The sequence below is a fragment of the Bos indicus x Bos taurus genome, chromosome 15, assembly GCF_003369695.1.
Source record: "Bos indicus x Bos taurus breed Angus x Brahman F1 hybrid chromosome 15, Bos_hybrid_MaternalHap_v2.0, whole genome shotgun sequence".
Classification (NCBI taxonomy): domain Eukaryota; kingdom Metazoa; phylum Chordata; class Mammalia; order Artiodactyla; family Bovidae; genus Bos; species Bos indicus x Bos taurus.
The window spans coordinates 315,533-335,677 of NC_040090.1; the positions used below are offsets into that span (position 1 = coordinate 315,533).

General features: G+C 55.9%; 1 protein-coding gene across 1 annotated transcript in view; it reads right to left on the reverse strand.

Moving 5' to 3' along the window:
• Positions 1-11,979, reverse strand: part of GLB1L2 (galactosidase beta 1 like 2) — a 39,644-nt gene extending 27,665 nt beyond the window's left edge. Inside the window, 2 exon segments of the mRNA XM_027562175.1 lie at positions 1,089-1,286; positions 11,828-11,979. Coding sequence (XP_027417976.1) covers positions 1,089-1,286; positions 11,828-11,910 — 281 coding nt within the window. The 5' untranslated portion in view covers positions 11,911-11,979.
• Positions 11,980-20,145: the final 8,166 nt, after the last annotated feature.

The following is a 20,145-nucleotide window of genomic DNA, read 5'->3' on the forward strand; positions in this document are numbered from 1 at the left end:
CCCCCAGGTACACCCTCTCCTGCGACCCTCCTCTGGCCTCTGGTCAGTGCCTACTGATTAGAGTCCTAGAACCCTGGTCGGCAACAAAAGTAGGGTAAAAAGGAGTCCTACTCATCAGCACCACTCTAATGCAGTACTCAGAGTCCCAAACCCTGTCACAGACGGAGGTTCTTACCCTGAAGAGAGTATCAGGAAATGTAAGTTCCTTAAGGGGCTGCCTCTGAGTCCCCGCTGCCCCTCTCCTGGATGCCACCCACAGCAGCCTCTGGGGGAAGGCCCCTGATTGCAAAGGTGAACAGGTGGCTTCCTGCTTCCACCTCAGACTCAAGAGCTCAGACTCTCCTGCTCTTAAAAAGCAAAATGCTCAGCCCATCAGGAGCCCTGTAACAGGAGCATGTGCCCCCAGGACCAGAAATAAATGGATGCCGCTAGGTAACCTTCCTGGAAAATCACATACTTTGTTCAACTATGATGTCATGGCTCAGAACACCCCGTAACTGTCCTTAGAACTGATTTCAAAATCGGTTCATAAACTACCAAGAAAACCCACGTCCTTGACTTGTAATCACACATTTTTGCCTGAAGTTTTCATAACCCAGCCTGATCATGCACTTGGTTTCATAGACTTGGGTCCAAATATCTGTTGGAAATGCTGAAAAAGACATCCACAAAATGATCAAGATTTTTTTCCCAACCGAGCACACGTGGTAACTGATTCCCCGATCAGCACAGAGGCCAGTGGCCACCGCGTGCTGACCCTGCGCTTGTTCCAGGATGGAAGCCCCAGCTTCTGAAGACGGTTCCAGAAAGCGATATGGAGACAGGTGTGCTGGGAAAGTCCACACACACCCCGGCAAGGGGGGCTCCTTCCTTAGACCCCCGGGGGTGCTGGGCTGCTCCCCCTTAGAGGCCCGCGGGAAGCCGGGCTCCTCTCCTGTACCCACGAGGGCCGGGCTCCTCCCCCTTAGAGACCCGCGGGGGGGCCCGGTCTCCTCTCTTAGACCCACGGGGGGCCGGGCTGCTCCCCCTTAGACCCGCGGCCCGAAGCCGGGCCAGGTGAGAGGCGCGGGGCGCGGGGCGGCGCTCACGTGGTCAGCGTGTTGAGGCCGCAGGCCCGCAGCTTCAGGAGCCGGTCCCTCCAGTAGGCCCGGGGCACCCGGAAGTAGTGGACGGAGCCCCCGAAGATCCAGAAGGCCGAGTTCTCCAGCTTGAAGTTCTGGCCGTCGGCACGCAGCCCCAGGTGCCGGCGCCGCCACAACGAAGCGCCGAGGCCGCTCCAGTCCAGCCTGCGGGAGACAGGGCCTCAGAGCCGGCCTGCCAGCCGGGCGCGTGGGGTGTGGGCAGCCGGGCCCCCGCCTCCGCCTCCAGCCCCCGGACGGTGCCCGACGCTAGACTCGAGGCCGCCACGCAGCTCACGCGCCTAGCGGTGCTCACACCCAGCCAGCGAGGAACAGACAAGACGAGGAACAGACAAGACGGCTTTCAACGCGGGGCTGCGCTCAGAAGGGAGGTCGGGGTGCACGCGGGCAGGGGTCTAAGGGCAGAGAAGCTGCCTTTTGGTGCTGGGACCGAGAGGACTCGGGGCGGACGGGGCTTCCTACAGCGGCCACCGGACACACATCAAAGCAGCAGCTACTTGACAGGTACCTCGGGGTCACCTCAAGGTCACAGCCCCCAGGCTGGCGGTGCAGATACCTGAAGAGAGGGACCAGTTAGGAACAGCATCTGCTCAGGGACCGAGCGTCCAAGGCTCACATTCCTGAGGAGGGGGTGTGGCCGAGGGGCGTCTGGACGGGGAGCGACCACCAGGGGGCTGCCAGGAAGGTGAGTCCATAGAATGTGCCCCCGGCAGTCGGAGGGCTGGCGGGGCGGGTAGGGGGCCCTCACGCGACACAGAACCCCACCCCGTCTCCCCTCCAGCCCGTCCCGGGAGGAGGGGAGTGGTCAGGGCTGCCTTGGCCCTGCTGTGAAAAGGCCCCTAGGCGTCTCTGGTCTTCGCATTTATCTTCAAACAGAAGCTAAACTCAAACTCGGGTTGAAAGAGGCACGTGACAACCAGCGCTGGCTGAGGCACAGCCTTGCCCGCCCGAGCCTCTCCGGCCGCAGGCATGTGTAGAGGCCACCTCTCCCCCCGCTCCACACCACGGGCTCAGGTCTGACGGGCCACAGAGCAGGCAGTGTGGACCATTGCCGCAGCCCGTGCTCCTCAGCGGTGCAGACCCGGCTGGTCCCACACCTGGTCCTCCTGAGACCGGGGCAGAAACGGAGATGTCTCTCCCGCAATGACAGTCACTGCACGTCTGCGGAAGCGAGACACAAGAGGCAGTGGCAGGGACAGCCACTGTGGACAGTCTGGAGAGCCCCTCGAAGTCTAGAAACAGAGCTACCGTGTGATCTGGCAACCCCACTCCTGGGCATGTATCTGTAGGACCGTAATTCCTTACCAGCTGAGCCACAAGGGAAGCCCAAGAACACTGGAGCCGGTACTCTCCCTTCTCCAGGGGATCTTCCCAACCCAGGGAGTGCACCGGGGTCTCCTGCACTGCAGGCAGATTCTTTACCAGCTGAGCTATCACGGAAGCCCTATAATTCAGAAAGACACGCACCCCTACGTTCACTGCAGCGCAATTTACAACAGCCAGGACATGGAAGCCACCTAGATGTCCCTCGGGAGATGAAAGGATAAAGATGTGGTACAAAGGAATATTACTTAGCCAAAAAAGAACAAAATAGTGCCATTTGCAGCAACACAGACAGACCTAGACAGTTCATACTGAGGAAAGTAAATCCAGGACAGACACATGGCATTGCTTGTGATGTAGAACCTAAGCAGACAGGTACAAACGAGCCTACAGCATAGAGCTACAGTCACGGATGTGAAGACACAGCTATGGGCGCCGCGGCATGGGGGAGGAGCACACTTGGAGACCGGGAAATGGTCATCTGTGGGCAACTGAGAACCCATCAGTGGCTCCTTCCCCAAAAAGTTTCACGTTCCGAGTGACTTAAAATCAAATTTCAAAATACATTTCCCAAATGACCACCTGCTTGGGGACGTGGAAACAAAAGCAGTATCTTTGAGAGGAGAGTCTGCACATGAGCCCTGGCCCTCCCCGGGGCAGTGCCGTCCCTGAGGGCTGGGGACCCTGAGCCCTGGCCCTCCCCTGGGCGGTGCCGCCCCTGAGGGCTGGGGACCCTGAGCCCTGGCCCTCCCCTGGGCGGTGCCACCCCTGAGGGCTGGGGACCCTGAGCCCTGGCCCTCCCCTGGGCGGTGCCGCCCCTGAGGGCAGGGGACCCTGAGCCCTGGCCCTCCCCGGGGCGGTGCCGCCCCTGAGGGCTGGGGACCCTGAGCCCTGGCCCTCCCCTGGGCGGTGCCGCCCCTGAGGGCAGGGGACCCTGAGCCCTGGCCCTCCCCTGGGTGGTGCTGTCACTGAGGGCTGGGGACCCTGGCTCCGTGGCACAGCCCTGCCCCAGCACCTGGGGCCATCATCTCTCGTAAGTGCTCACAAGGGCTGCATGAGGGTCGGACACCAGGGAACTGCAACGAAAGAGCCTGTGACAAGGCGGCCCTCACGAGCCTCGAGGCATGCTGTCCTGTGAGGCACGCAGGGAAGGGCTTAACGACGACTTGTTAAAGAGGTATCTCACAAGCAACAAAAGCATCTTCTCGCTGTTTGAAATCAATTCATTTTAACATGCTTTGCAAACAGAATAGCTTCAGTGGGTTTTCTGTGTCCCTGATATGAACAATCCCAATCTTTCCCATTTAATTCAGCTGCTGCTGCTGCTGAGTCGCTTCAGTCATGTGGGACCCCATAGACAGCAGCCCATCAGGCTCCCCTGTCCCTGGGATTCTCCAGGCAAGAACACTGGAGTGGGTTTTCATTTCCTTCTCCAATGCATGAAAGTGAAAAGTGAAAGTGAAGTCTCTCAGTCGTGTCCAATTCTTCACGACCCCATGGACTGCAGCCTACCAGGCTCCTCCGTCCATGGGATTTTCTAGGTAAGAGTACCGGAGTGGGCTGCCATTGCCTTCTCCATTTAATTCAGCATTTCACTATATGTAATGTGCTGGACGTTGTGCCAAGCCATCTTATTTCAGTTGTCCATTTCATGGTGAAAGCACTGTCCGCTGGGCTGCTGTCTGAAGCCAAGGGTTTGCAAACGCCAGACTCCACCCCCTCCCCACCTTGTGCCTGCGTGCAGTCTGCCAGCTGAGAACGGTTTTCACATTTGTGAATGGTTGGAAAAAATCAAACGAAGAGTACTTAGGGACATAAAACAGTTATATTGAATTTGACATTTCGACATCCATAATTTTACTGATAACCCACCATCCGTCTACACACAGTCTGTGCTGCTCGGGGCTCAGCAACGTTGTGATGGCAGACAGCAGGGTCCTCAAACCTGGACACACTCTCCACCTGGGCCTTGCAGGACCCTGCCCACCTGCCCTGGAGCGTGAGCCCCAGCACGGCACAAGGAGGCCTGTGAGCTCCATGGTCACCCCCAGGCCGCCTCCCGCCCCCACCTGGCTCCCGGGCCACACCTGGCTCTGCGCTAGCTCCTGCTGCTCGTGGGAGGCCTCCAGCTCACCCACAGCCGAGCACGGGCTCCTGCGTTCTGACCACATCTTCCCCGGTGGTGCACAGGCTTCCGTAGCCTTCAAGCCTCAGACGACCACCCTGCGCTCACCCAGGCAAGGACACGCAGAGCTGCATGCAGATTCTCTGCTTCACAACAGGCACACTGATCACTGACCGTCCAGCGGTGAATGCACAAATACACATACAAACACACACACACATACAGACACCCCACTGAGCAATCATCCCACCAAGAAGCAATCCCTGATCACTGGCCAGAACTTCAACAGAAAAGCTCCTGGAGTTCCCCAAGTCACTGACATAACTTCTGTTCACAACCCCATCTCCCCAAAAGCTGTGAGGGCCTCCCCCACTCAGCAGGTACAGGGGTGCAGGTGGGGTCTCTGTGAGCCCTTGTCCCAACACAGTCCCGGCAGAAACACACACTCCGTGGTCTGCACCCCAGGGGATGACAAGTCATTGGGCACGTCTGTCTCCAGGACTGCCTTCCCCTGCAGGTCCTACACCTGGAGCTCGTTAGAAACGCAGACACGCAGGCCCTACTGGGACCTACTGAGTCTGAGTCTGCACTATGACCATTCCCCGGGGTAGATCTGAGAGCAGCCTGCAGCGTATCCTCTGATACACGTCTGCAGAGCCTCCTCCGGGGTGGGGCTTCTCCTTACCCGTCTCTCTAGATCCTATGATTTTGGAGATTAAAAAACCTTCCTCTTGGTGCTCATTAAGAGGGGTAAAATCAACAATGAAAACAGCAAAACTGCAGCTGCTATTGAAGGCCGAATGCTGGAGAAGCAGCTGCCTGAGGACTTTCTGGTAGGTAACTAACGAGTCCTCAATAAACTAATAATAGGGATGGCTGCACAAGGAAACCCAGGGTGATAAACGCCGGGTTTCTCCAAGGAAGACTCTCTGGTAGGTAACTAACGAGTCCTCAGTACACTAATAACAGGGATGGCTGCACCAGGAAAATAAATGCTGGGTTTCTCCAAGGAATTGACTGTGAGAGAACGAGGTGATGCATGTCAGAGCCCCATAAACACCAACGTAAATAGTTATTAATACAGACGATGATCATCAGCGCTGCTGCTTGTAACACTAACAACCACCTCTGGCCGCGCAGCTGACAAGCCACGATCGAGCAAGGCACCAGGGCTTGTGGCAGGGCCTTCTGACAGAGGACTGTGAGCTCGGAGCCCACAACCCCAGGAAACCCCTACTTCCTGCTGCTATCCCGTGAGCAGTTCATTCCTGATGAAACTTAAAAAAAAAAGATTTGTTTGTTGGGCTGCTCTGGGGCTTCACAGTGGCACATGGGATCTTCAGTTTTCAACGTGGCACGCAGAACATTCAGTTGCCACATGCAGGATCCTGTTCCCTGACCAGGGCTAGACCTGGGCCCCCTGCACTGAGGGCAGAGTCTCAGCCACCAGACCACCAGGGACGTGCCCTGATGACACTTTCCGAGGAGACCAGGGCTGCTGCCTTCCTTCCAGCGAGAGCTCCCACCTACGCTCTCTTCTGGATTCCGGTCACCTCTCTGTTGTAGGACGAGCAGGCTTTTGGTCCCGGAATGACCTGGGCGGCTGGCCTGGGCCCTGACTGATGGCTATGGAGGGGCTCCTGGCAGAGGACACGCGTCAGGACCCCTGGCAGGCCTCCCCGGGGTGGGGCGGGCTGGGGCAGGGGCCTGCCTGAGCCTCACCCCGCTGCAGCTCGAGGGCCTGAGACAGGGCGCAGGCTACCCGTTCCTGGACGTGGTCACATGTGCCGGCTGAGCGGAGGCGTCAGGGAAACAGACAGGTGTGCGGTGGCTGGCCAACCAGCTCCTCCTGTGAGATGAGCCCCAAAGCACTCCCCACTCTCAGAGAGGGAGACGGCCGATCCCACCACCTCCTTGAACGAGGCGGTTGGGATCGGTCTGAAACGTCCCGACAGAAGTTGAGTGGGTCCCCGTGGGCGGGGCGGACACTGCGCCAGCCTGGGGCTGAGCGGGGCTGGCAGGCTGCCTGCAGGCACGGCCGCCTCCTTGCCCTCTGTCCTCCGTACGCACGTCCAGACCTGGACGGGCCAGCGCCCCACGCCCAGCAGAGACGACACAGTCAGTGCCAGGGCCTGCGGCCAGCGGCACCTGCAGCCAGCAGGTCCAGGGAGGCTCACCCAGCGACGGGCTGACAAGCGGACAGGCTGGCACGTGAGCTGGGAGCCTGCGGGAACAGTCCTCCCACCCCCAGAGCAGGAGTCCCGGCTGGCCCAGGCGGGAGGGAGTCCTGCTCCGCACATAACGCACACCGGTGCCCGCTCGGTGAGGCGCCACTGAGTCTGTGTCCAGGGCTTCGCTCTAAAGATGCTCACCGTGAAAACACACCGCCAGTCCACATGGCCGTGCCTGAGGCCGTCACCCAGATGGACACGAGGAAGACACCTCACACTCTGGACTGAAATACATGCTTCTCCTCATCACTCTGAAGACGGACGTGGCCACACGCTCCTGAGGCCCAGCTTCATCAGCCACCCCGTCTCCAGAACCGCCCACCTGGGGCCTTGGGGTCTCACCAGGCTTCAGCTCTGTGCACGCCTCCCTCAGTCGGGGGTGCTGGGGGCCTGGGGAGGGATCCACCTGGTCCCCGTTCCTGGCCAGCGCCTCTGACACCCTACCCTGGAAGAGTGGCTCCTGCATCAACGGTGAGCCCTGAGAGCTGCAGCTCTGTCCCGAGTCTGGCCCAGCTTCGCGGATGCGCTCCTTGGCCGTGTGCGCCAGGCCTTGGCTCCTGCTTTGCTGGGAGAGGCATTAACTGTTTCCAGAGGGCTGGGCCTTCCGTCCATCGGACAGCATCCACAGGCCTGTGCCCACTGCTTCTGGCACCCCTGCCCATCCCCGTGGGAAGGACCTGGTGGGCAGGGTCGGCTGAGCACCCAGGCCCCGCAGGCCAGGCGGCAGCCCTGTCTAAAGCCCGCAGGAGTTAGTATGTGAACGAGCATCTACTAGAGGAGACCCCAAGACCCCGTCGTGCAGTTACACTCCTCATTCGGATTCAAGCACACAAGGACAGCAGGAAGTGATCAGACGCCACGGGACACCATGCTCTCACTTTGGGGAACATTCCCACTGGCAGCATCAACAGAGGAAGTACCAAGAAGGGAAAGCTCTGTGAGCAAGCCTCCAGGTGCCCCCATGACAAGACTCGGATCTCAGGCTCGAGGAGTCAGAATAAAAGGGTTGCAGCGAACAAGTGCAGCCTAAATAGACTGCTTTCAAGGTCCACCCCGTGGGACTCACCTCCTGAGACCGACGAGAGCTGGGTCAGCTCTTAGAGGACACAGACTCGACACACAGATCAGCCAATTTGCCCCTCAGACTACAGAGCTCAGGCTGACCCAACAGAAAGAGAATCTGCTATTTACTTACTGTAAATGTCGATCAAGACTTAAAATGAGCGCCTCATAGAGTCAGAGATTCTAGTACAGAAATATCGCCAACAGATGTTCACTGCAGCCTGGTTTGCAGCCGTGATGTCTTTCAGGAGGGGGTGGTTTAAATAACTGGACAGAGAGCCGCCTACAGCCGTCTCTGTACACACGGGACACCCCTGAGCATCGCCGCGATGGGGGCCGCCTCTGGGCGGGGAGATGGGAGCCCAGGGACCTCATTTTCCCCTTTACTTTATTTGAAGACTTCATCCTTCCTAGATGACCTAGTCACAAAATAACCTGTGTAAGAACAACACAAGCTGTTCCTGAAAGGAACAGCCCCACCAACCATCGCGGGAGGCGGGGGCGGGAGCAGGGGGCATTAACCAAGGGTCTCCCACAGACCCCTGTCGAGAAGTGTCCACTCTCTTACCACGAGCCTCTAAGAATCCACCGCCCTGTCGTCCAGGAGAGGCACCACACGAGGGGGACTCTCAACATGGCCTTTGATAGCCAGACCAATTGATTTAAGCAAACATAAAAGTGAGTGGAGAGCAGGAAACGCCCCCACTGCTGGGGGCTGGACGGGGGCCTGGTGCCCTCAGGCCCCACGTGTCCCGAGAGGGTCTCTGAGCCCCGGTGTCTCCTGCTGCTTCACCATAATAGCATTCCAGGTGACACGACAGGCCTGGGGTCGCATCATGGAAAGAAGCCTGTTTACTTCGCCAGCTCCTTCCAAGAGGAGAGGACTCCTCGGCCGAAGTCCTGATATTTGGGGGGCCGAGGCTCTGGAAGCCTCAGGGCTGGTCTCTGGGGCACCCCAGTCCCCCGATCACTGACCCTCAGCGTCCACGCACCTGCTGAGACCCCGGTCCTCCGATCACAGAACCTTAGCACCCACCCTCTCCTCTAGCACAGGGTCTCAGACACCTGCCCCCCCCTTCCCCACATGTGTCAGGGGTGACACTCCCATGGGCTGAGAGCTTCGCTGCCAGAACATGAGAGCTGGAGCATTCCAGCGGCGATGACTCGGGCCCCATGGAGAGCAGCGTCCAGAACAGAGGAAGTCCATAAATCCCGTGACCTCACAGAGGCCCAGAAGGACACGGTCCGGCACTCACGCCCTCAGAAGAGACCAAAGAGAGCGGCCTGGTTCCAAGGCTATGACTTGTGTCCCCGGGGCGCCCGAGAGGTCCTTCTCCTCTCCCTCCCAGGGGAGGAGCGAGCTTCGGGAACCCAGACCCCAGCAGGGCGGGGAGCAGCAAAGATGACCTCCCTCGGGAAGCGATGCAGGCAGCCTGCCGCGGCTCTGGCCCTGCCGACTGTGCAGCTGACCTCTAGCTTAGAGAGACGCAGAGCTCTCGGGGGGGCTAATCAGTGAGGCGCAGATTCTGAGGGAAAGTCCTGAATGGGAACCACGCCCTCGTCATACCAGGCAGGCATTCTTGTGCTTGTGGAGACGGGGAGGTTTGGAGCCGAGGTTCACCCAGTACGCACACCCTGGACCCCAAGTAACATGCCAAGCGGAAACTGTCAGCCAAGGCAGAGGATTACACCTCTGTAAGCTTGAGAGGATGCCAGCTGGTGTCTGAGGCCAAACGCAACATGTGAGCGTTCTCGGGGAGATGCGAGCGCGGGGCACAGGGGCAGCAGTGAGCTTCCGGGGCTGGTGGACCCCACTCTGTCGGAGCTGCGGAGGCCGCTCCACGGAGGGCGCACGTGTCAGAGCCCAGCAGACGCACCTGCTGCCCGTGCAGCTGGCTACACGACGACTGTACCACCATCAAGGGATTTTTTAAGACCAATGTTCAAGCTAAAAAACCAAAGGTTGAAATCTTCCTCAAAAGTCACCTCGGTCCTCTTATTTCTTGGATACGATGTCAGTAAACAGCAGTGGTTGACCATGAACCAATCCAGGTAAAAGTTTATGGGGAAAAAAAAGGCTGCAGCCAAGCAGCCCCTCCCCCCACCACCACACCCCCCTCTGACCTGGAGCTCCCCGCTCTGCTGCCCGTCCCCGAATGACCTCTGCTTTGGGGGCTGCGCCCACGTTCCCAACAACAGCTGGGAGAGGCCCCACTGGGCTGATGCCCTGGCCGCAGGGGCGTCAGGCAGGGGAGGGACCTGGCTCTGGCCTCCAGACGCAGGCCTTGGTGTCCAGCCCAAGCGGGATGGAAGGACCTGAGCAGAAGGTACCCATGAGACACAGCTCGGAAGATATCAGGAGACAAGTGTTCTGGAGGGCCTAAGAGGCAGCCCTGACCCAGCCTGAGCTTCTCCGGCCTCCGTCTCGCCTGCCGAGAAAGAAGGCGCAGCAGGAAAGCCATGTCCTTCCTAAATGCGCCACACCACTGCCAGGGCAGGAGCCGCGCCCTTCGTCCCCGGCTGCTCCATGGACCCGACCCTTCCTGCCGCCAGACGCGCACACGTTCCCTCGCCCGTGAGAGCCCGGCTTCTTTACCTCCTCTCCCTCCAGACCCCAACAAGCACCTGCCCTCTTCTCGCGCCTCCTCCTGGGGACTGTCAGGGGCACTGCCTGGCCCATCTCAAGCCCCTCACAGCCATCCCCGTCCCCGTGACCTGTCTGGGCCCCCCGCGAGGGCCGCTGCCTCTCTGACCTCCAGCATCCAAGCGTGTGCCCCTCCCATGCAGCGGGCTTTTCTCCCTGGGGTGTGGTCTCCTGGATACCTGGGAGTATGCCGGAGGCTCCTGCCGCCTCTGCCTGGAGGGATTGCTCTGGAGTTTGCGTCAGCCCTGTGCCTCCAAGGGCCAGGACCAGTCCTCAAAGAGGAAGGGGAGAGATCACAGGCAGGATGGAAAAGTCTTGGGAGCAGCTGGGGAAATGAGACGCCCTGATGTTTTCTGAGCCCCAGAAAAGCATTTCCTTTTCCCAAACAATCCTGACACCTCGTTGTCTCCGAAACAAAGGTGTCACCTCAGACTTGGAAAGACGCAAAGGGAAAGAGTTCTTTCCCTCTCAAACATCGCTGTCTCCCAGAGGAAGTCCAGAGAAGTGTCAAAGACACAGAGAGAAGCAACAGATGAGGGTGGCGCGCCTGCTGGAGGTCCACTGGCTCAGCCTTCAGCTTCAGCACCAGCGTCCCTGCCTGACTTCCCGCACACTGGACGTTTTGAATATGGAAAGTTCCAGGCATCGACCTGAGAGATAGGGTCACAGCTGTAAAATCCTATAAACAAAGTCGGTAGGAAAATTCTAGGCTCAGGCACGCGCACAAGTGGTGGGTAAAGCATTCTATCCCCAAACGCACCCCCAGATAACATGTTATAAGGGAATGGGGAGTGGGAGCGGGTGAGCTGGTGCTGGTAGGCGAGCGGAAGACGCATCCCGAGAACGGAGCAACCACACCCAGACTAAGGAGCTTGGAGGACCCGCGGGACAGAGACCTGGGGACCGCTCTGGGCCGGGCAAATGGACCTTACGGAGCTGGAGCTCTGACCTCAGCCAGGCTGACCAACCTCGCAGCTCGTTTGGCAGGAAATGTGGGGACCTCGGAGAAAAGCAGGGGACCTGGGGCTCGGCAGGAGGACTCGGGACGCGCACGCTGGGCACCTCGGAGAGGGGTTTCATGGCCAGTTCGGCGCGGACCCCTGCGCTGGAGGGTGGGGAGCCCCGGCTGGGCGCAGACGCCGGGGCCGGGAGTGCAGCGCCTGGGCGCCGGGGGCGCAGAGGGGCCGGGCGCCAGCGCTCCTGTCGGACGGGGCCAGGGGGCCGCCCCGTGGGGACTGCCCTGGGGGGCTCCGGGCCGGCTCCGGGCTCGGGCGCAGGTGCGCGGGACGCGGCGTCAGCTCACCTGCGGAGTACCGGGAGGCACACGATCAGCAACACCGCGCCTAGAAGGAGGCTGGGCCTCCGCCGCACACTCCACTTGGGCATCGCGCGTCCGCTGCGCTTGAGCCACCCGCGCCGGAGTCCGAACCGGACCCGGAGGCTCGGCGGGGGCGGGGCCGCGCGCCGGTCGCCGGGGCAACAAGCCGCCGCGCTCCCGGCCCGCCGGTGCTCACTGGCTGCAGCCTGAGGCCCGGCCCCCGAGGCCCCGCCCCACCGCGCGGCCTCGGGGGAGGGGCGGCGGCGTCCGCGGTTTCCGGTCCTCAGCCCCGGCTCCCGGCGTCCCATCCCCGCCCGGCGCCCCATCCCCTCCCTGCGGCCTGGCCCTGAGAGGCGCTCTGAGTGGCAGAGACACTTTGCGGCTGGAGATGTGCAAACAGGAGCTGACCGCCTGGGCGCGCGCTGCGCAACCCCTGCACACTTGAACACGCGGCTGAAGTCACCCCCGGCGCGCTGAACGGGCGAGCAGGTGCGAAAGGTGCTTCCAAAGCCAACGCAGTATTTTAAAGCAGTTCAAATGCTGAGGAGAAAAGCTTTTTAAATAGTGACTTGTCATGTGAAAGTGAAAGTCTCTCAGTCGTGTCCAAGTCCTTGTGACCCCGTAGACTATACAGTCCATGAAATTCTCCAGGCAAGAATACTGGAGTGAGTAGCCGCTCCCTTCTCCAGGGCACCTTCCCAACCCAGGGATCGAACCCAGGTCTCCTGCATTGCAGGCGGATTCTTCACCAGCTGAGCCACCAGGGAAGCCCAACTGGGGAAGGAGTACCTCACAGCTGCATATTGTCACCCTGCTTATTTAACTCATATGCAGAGTACATCATGCGGAATGCTGGGCTGGAGGAAGCACAAGCCGGAATCAAGATTGCAGGGAGAAATATCAATAACCTCAGATATGCAGATGACACCACCGTTAAGGCAGAAAACAAAGAAGAACTAAAGAGCCTCTTGAAAGTTCAGTTCAGTGCAGTCGCTCAGTCGTGTCCAACTCTTTGTGACCCCATGAACCGCAGCACGCCAGGCCTCCCTGTACATCACCAACTCCCAGAGTTCACTCAAACTCATGTCCATCGAGTCGGTGATGCCATCCAGCCATCTCATCCTCTGTCGTCCCCTTCTCCTCCTGCCTTCAATCTTTCCCAGCATCAGGGTCTTTTCCAATGAGTCAGTTCTTCACATCAGGTGGCCAAAGTATTGGAGTTTCAGCTTCAGCATCAGTCCTTCCAATGAATATTCAGGACTGATTTCCTTTAGGATGGACTGGTTGGATCTCCTTGCATGTAGTTCAAGGGACTCTCAAGAGTCTTCTCCAACACCACAGTTCAAAGCATCAGTTCTTCGGTGCTCAGCTTTCTTTATAGTCCAACTCTCACATCCATATGTGACTACTGGAAAAACATAGCCTTGACTAGATGGACCTTTGTTAGCAAAGTAATGTCTCTGGTTTTTAATATTCTGTCTAGGTTTCTTCCAAGGAGTAATCTTAATTTCTTTTAATTTCTTTAATTTAATTGTCTTTTATTTATTTAATTTCTTTAATTTAAATGTCTTTTAATTTCATGGCTGCAGTCACCATCTGCAGTGATTTTGGAGCCCCCCAAAATAAAGTCTCTCACTGTTTCCATTGTTTCCCCATCTATTTGCCATGAAGAGATGGGACCGGATGCCATGATCTTTGTTTCCTGAATGTTGAATTTTAAGCCAACTTTTTCACTCTCCTCTTTCACTTTCCTCTGGATCATCGAAAAAGCAAGAGAATTCCAGAAAAACATTTATTTCTGCTTTATTGGCTATGCCAAAGCCTTTGACTGTGTGGATCACAACAAACTGTAGAAAATTCTGAAAGAGATGGGAATACCAGACCACCTGACCTGCCTCTTGAGAAACCTGTATACAGATCAGGAAGCAACAGTTAGAACTGGACATGGAACAACAGACTGGTTCCAAATAGGAAAAGGAGTACGTCAAGGCCATATATTGTCACCCTGCTTATTTAACTTCTATGCAGAGTACATCACGAGAAACGCTGGGCTGGAAGAAAAGCACAAGCTGGAATCAAGATTGCTGGGAGAAATATCAATACCCTCAGATATGCAGATGACACCACCCTTATGGCAGAAAGTGAAGAAGAACTAAGGAGCCTCTTGATGAAAGTGAAAGAGGAGACTGAAAAAGTTGGCTTAAAGCTCAACATTCAGAAAACTAAGATCATGGCATCTGGTCCCATCACTTCATGGGAAATAGATGGGGAAACAGTGGAAACAGTGGCTGACTTTATTTTCCTGGGCTCCAAAATCACTGCAGATGGTGACTGCAGCCATGAAATTAAAAGACGCTTGCTCCTTAGAAGGAAAGTTATGACCAGCATATTAGACAGCATATTAAAAACAAAGGTCCGTCTAGTCAAGGCTATGTTTTTCCAGTAGTCACATATGGATGTGAGAGTTGGACTATAAAGAAAGCTGAGCGCTGAAGAACTGATGCTTTGAACTGTGGTGTTGGAGAAGACTCTTGAGAGTCCCTTGAACTACATGCAAGGAGATCCAACCAGTCCATCCTAAAGGAAATCAGTCCTGAATATTCATTGGAAGGACTGATGCTGAAGCTGAAACTCCAATACTTTGGCCACCTGATGTGAAGAACTGACTCATTGGAAAAGACCCTGATGCTGGGAAAGATTGAAGGCAGGAGGAGAAGGGGACGACAGAGGATGAGATGGCTGGATGGCATCACCGACTCGATGGACATGAGTTTGAGTGAACTCTGGGAGTTGGTGATGGACAGGGAGGCCTGGCGTGCTGCGGTTCATGGGGTCGCAAAGAGTCGGACGCGACTGAGCGACTGAACTGATCATGTGAAAAGCTACAGCATTGTGGATTTTCTTTAGACAAGTGTGTCTGGCACACACTTGAATGGCATGGGGACGGGTGCGAGGGGCCAACCAAAATATCCTCCGCCTTTGGGTCCACAGGTCTTGTTCTGGTCCTCACTCCTACCACTTTCAATTTTTTAATTTTAAAAAAGTCCAGATAAACCTCACATTTTAGGAAAAGACGAATAAAAGTCTTATTTTGGCACAGAATTATGTCACAAAGGAAGTTGTATGATATTAGGGCAAATTTATGCTTTCTAGCAATCACAAACCCAACTCATCCCAAGAACAAAATTCAGAGTTTACTGAAAGAAAATATGAAACGTGTCTAGGGAGGCTGATGTTTTCCACAGCACCAGAGTCTAGAAAATGCACACGCGGGCACACACGGCGCTGCATGTTTTGAACCTGTATGCTGCACTTGCGCGCAGCTCTGCACATTGAAAGCTGCTGGAACACAGTGAGGTGTTACTTCTGGAACAAGGACAAGCGCATTTACTTTGAAGAGTTTTTTTCCAGCATCAAGCAAATATTTGTCAGCTAGAGAAAGGTAAACCCAGGAGAGACAGAAAGGAAGAGACAAACAGGAAGTTGAAAGACCTGGGGCAGTGGGAGGGGTGGCTGGGCTGGCCCAGGGCCGGAGCCAGCCTCAAGTCTCCAGGGCGCAGTCTCTCCCCCTGAGCACACTCCCCAAAGCCAGTGTCTTCTATCCACTGTTTTTAAGACATAAAATTGCCTGATAGGTGTTAAGTCTTTGATAAAAGTGTGTTGGTATAATTGGAATGAGAGACAGCCCTCAAGACACACGGGGAAGGTGTCACAGGTGAGGCCCCCTTCCGCCTATGCAGGTACGTCCCAGACGCCCCACCTGCCCTGGTTCCTGGTGATGCTGCTGAGCAGCAAATAGCACAGTCCTTGGGGCTTCCCTGCTGATCCAGTGGCGAGAAATCCATGCTCTGGATAAAAGGGGCCCGGGTCTGATCCTTGGTCGGGGAGCTAGATCCCACAAGCAGCAACTAAAATTTGGCCGAGCCAAATAAACAAATATATTGTTTAAGTGAGCTAGGAGTCACACAAATTATTGCAAAAGTAATAAATGAATAAATAGCACAGTCCACTAAACACCAGGGCATCCTTAAGCTATTTAAACAGTACCAGATTCTCCTTTTTTTTTCCAGATGGGCTATAAGAACCATGAAATCCTTAGGCCAGCCCTGTGTCCTTTGTTTTTATTTATGGGGGAAAATGTGAATAACTCAGTGCTACAGAAGAAATCCTTACCCCTTAACCTGCTGAGAACTACAGACCTGTGGACGCACCCTACTCCTGGGTTAAGAACACATTTCCTTCATCAGGATTTAGTGATACCAGGACTGTACTGCAGAGCTGCTGCTGCTCCAGACGTGTTTGCTGAGGAGCCAAGACTTCGGGTTTTTAAAAGAGTAGCAAGAGGTGCCTTCAAGATACTCCTTTGCAGAATGCTTGATTGCTCTTGACCCTAAGCAGAACATGAAATTCTCACATCACTGGGCAGGGAGGCTACAGTTCAGTGACCCGGCCAATGGGGCTGTAAACAGTAGCGTGTGGGCAGATCGTACCTAATACCCGCAATGGTAACCTGCACAGGCCAACTTCCTCCTGCCGGGTGTGCAGAAAACACAACAAAACACGTGTTCCTTAAAGAACAGGGTCCTGCTGACCTCCTCCTCTCCCAGGACTCTCCTGCTGTCCCCCGCAGAGACAGGCGTGGACGAGAAGCGAGGAGAGGACGAGGAGCCCAGTTTCCATGTCAAGCTGCCAGAGTCTGGAGCCAAGAAACCATGAGTGGTGGGAGCATGGGGGACTCCTGGGAGTAAGTGAGCGTCATCTTAGCCCCGGACGAAAAGAACGCGGAAAACTGCTGTCCGTGAGGGGCACGTATATACCTGTGGCTGATTCATGCTGCTGTTCGGCAGAAACAAGCACCGTTCTGTAAAGCAATAAGCCTTCAATTAAAAAATAAATTAAAAAAAAAAAAAGAAGAAAATCCTTGTCCTTGGGAAGCGAGAAAGGAAAATGGGTCCGAGTCGGGACGGTCAGTCAAGGCCGACCCAGAAAGGCACATCCGGGCACTGGGGGCCTGTGTGTTTGCCGGGGCGACACCGGCTGCAGTGCTGGCCTGGGCGGTTCCCAAAGGCCACTTTGCAGCTCAGCCTCTGGGCGACTGAAAAGCAAGATCTGACTCAATAGCGTCCGTTCATCCAGACGGGATCGACAGCGTTTGGGTTCGCTGTGTGCGGAGCACTGTTTTGGGTGCTGGGGAGGCTTCAGTGGCCCCTGTCTCGGAGATGTCTGCCCCGGCTGAGGAAGTGGAACAGCAAAAATGCACAAACAAATCAGTCCTGTGTGTTCAAGGCGACACCGACCCTGGGCTCTTTAATCCGCGGGAATGGACCAGAGGCCAGAGGAGGGGTCGGGGAGCCCACCGGGGCCCCTGCTGCAGCTCGGGGAGCCAGAGCAGTGACAGGGGGCTCCTCCCTGGGGGGCTGGTCCAGGGTGGGCTGGGTGTGGGGAGCAGGCGCTCCCCTCCTTGGTGGTGCTGTGTGCAGGGACCCCGCTTTTGCGCCCAGCACCTCAGAAGCGGCAGCTGGATCGTGGCCTTTCTGTACCTCGTGGATGATTCGCTCCACCCGCTCGCAGTCACGTTTCGCCCCGTGCCACAGCTCCTTTGTATCTGTCGCTCCAGATGCCGGTCCAGGTACAAACACCACAAAAGGCCCGTGTCCCAGCCTGTCTCCAAGGCAGTGAATCCACAGCATAAAGGAAGTGACGAGAAAAGGGGGTGTTGGGGGTGCTGTGTACAGAGACCTCACCCAGAGGGCGTCGCCGAGCAAAGCCCTGAGCGGTCACCTGCGTACTGGGTTGAGGTACGGCTGGCCAAGCAGAGAGGGCCCCAGGGGGCAATGCCCGGGGGCCCAGGCCTGCGGGGAGGTCGGGAGGGGGGCAGGCTTGCAGGGAGGAGGCCGGGGGAACCAGGACCCTGTCAGGCAGGCCTTTCAGAGCAGAGCTCTGACTCAGGGACTCAGGGAGCCAGGGCAGGCTCTGGGCGTGCCCTCCACCATGTTTTCAGGGGTCATCTGGATGCCAGGAGTGGGGCGCAGTACAGGAAAGGGGACCGACTGGAGGCTACTGCAGACGTCCGTGCGCTAAGACAAGTGCAGCCTGGCATGGGGAGGACTCTTTGATTCCTAGATCGTTTGTGGGGCGAGAAAAATAAGGAGGTTCGAGAATTACTCCGTCACGCTGGGCCTAAGAAAGAGGAGGAACCAGGGTTGCCATCCCTGGGATGGAGGAGACTGGGAGGGTCAGCCTGTCCAGAGGCCCAGGAGCCCAGCTCAGGCCGGCTGGTTTGACCCGCAGAGGGTTTGGTTCACCAAGGACTCTGGCCACTGTGATGCAGGGGGGTGTGGAGGGGCCGGGGCAGCAGAACGGGCTAGGGAGGAAAAGGGGCCTCGGGGGGAAGCAGACAAGCCTCCTTCAAGGATATCTGCTGGCAAGAGGAATAGAGAAATGGGAAAGCGGCTGTGGCTCATGACCCTGAGTCAACGACACTGCCTAGTTCTCATCTCCATCTCGGGTGGGAGAAGGAAATCACAGCACTGGACATGGATATGCGATCGTGATTAAAGAGATGGAAGGCAGCGAAGCAGAATGGACGTGGTGCATCTCTGCAGCCACGTCCTGGGGGCCGTCGTGGGTGGGCTGGGCCAGGGAAGCGGGCTCCGGGGTGAGCAGACAGGGCCACGCACGGCAGCAGGCCTGCCTGGTGACAGAGTGATTGCAGATATGAGCCGTGTGAGCTGTCAGCATGAGCACCAGCCGCGCCCTCCGAGTCTGTCCTGAATATCTGAACATTCGCTTTCAAATGCAGGCGTGTGTGTGTGGGAGACGCCACAAAGTGAACCATTAAAACTGCATTAAGTTGAAGTAAAATAAAGCAATGGTTAAAGATTACTGTGAAAACTATCAATATCATCTACAAAAACAACTATTAGGAATTTTCATACAGTTTTATCCGCCTGGACTATGGCTCAGAGGGTAAAGCATCTGCTTGCAAGGAGGGAGACCCGGGTTTGTTCCCTGGGTCAGGAAGATCCCCTGCAGAAGGAAATGGCAACCCACTCCAGTACTCTTGCCTGGAAAACTCCACGGATGGAGGAACCTCGTAGGTTACAGTCCATGGGGTCGCAAAGAGTAGGACACGACTGAGCAACTTTTCTTCCCCTTTTCATATACTTAAGCACATTAGGAAATAAGTTGACAGCTAACAGGAATGTTAAGAGTACAGTAGCTTTGTAAGTGTCGGAAGACTATGACATCCTTTTGAACCAAGAAGAGATATATGAAATAGATGTATCTAAAATATAATTTTTAAATATAAATTACATAGACATTAGATATTCATAAAATGTAAAATTTTAAGATATTGGTAAGAATTAAGGTATATTTTTAAAGATTGTTTTAATCACAGTTTTTAATCATGGTTGAATTGTTTTGTGTTTACCTTTCCTAACATTACACAACAAGCTTTTCATAAACTGGATTTAAGTATTTAATTTCATTTTAGCCTTGTGTCTTGGGAGACAAGCTCTTCGTTGGAATTCTTGCCATTCTTAATAAAATTGGGAGGAACTTTGATGCAGGGGACAAGCTCCCGGATGATGTGCAGGTGCCTCTATCAGGAATCGCGTTTGATCCAGAAAAAATAAACACACGGAGACCAAGTGGTGAACAAGGAGCAGGCACATCCCCTCCCCCTGGACCAGCTTCAGAAGGACACAGTTCTCACGGTCCTTTAAGACCATTTCTTACAGCTTTGAGCTTGGTCCTTGTTGTTCAGTCGCTCAGTCGTGTCCAACTCTCTGCGACCCCGTGAACTGCAGCACGCCAGGCCTCCCTGTCCATCACCAACTCCCGGAGCTTACCCAAACCCTGTCCATCAGGTTGGTGATGCCATCCAGCCATCTCATCCTCTGTCATCCCCTTCTCCTCCTGCCCTTCAATCTTTCCCAGCATCAGGGTCTTTTCAAATGAGTCAGTTCGCATCAGGTGGCCAAAGGACTAGAGTTTCAGCTTCAGCATCAGCCATTCCAGTGAACGCTCAGGGTTGATTTCCCTTAGCACTCACTGGTTGGATCTTTGAGTTTCTTCCCAATTGGTTTTCAGCTGCCAAGGGACCCTTACACCTGCCCAGACTGTGACTCTCAGAGCCAAGTTCCTTCTACGAAACAAAATATAAATACAGGAGACCTTTTCCCTGAGTTTATATTTTGCTACATACCTGTCAGTGATGTTACAAAATATATATTTTGTATCTCAGATATCTGTACAAAAAGTTTTCTTGAAGTTCAACAGTGTGTTAGACAATAATG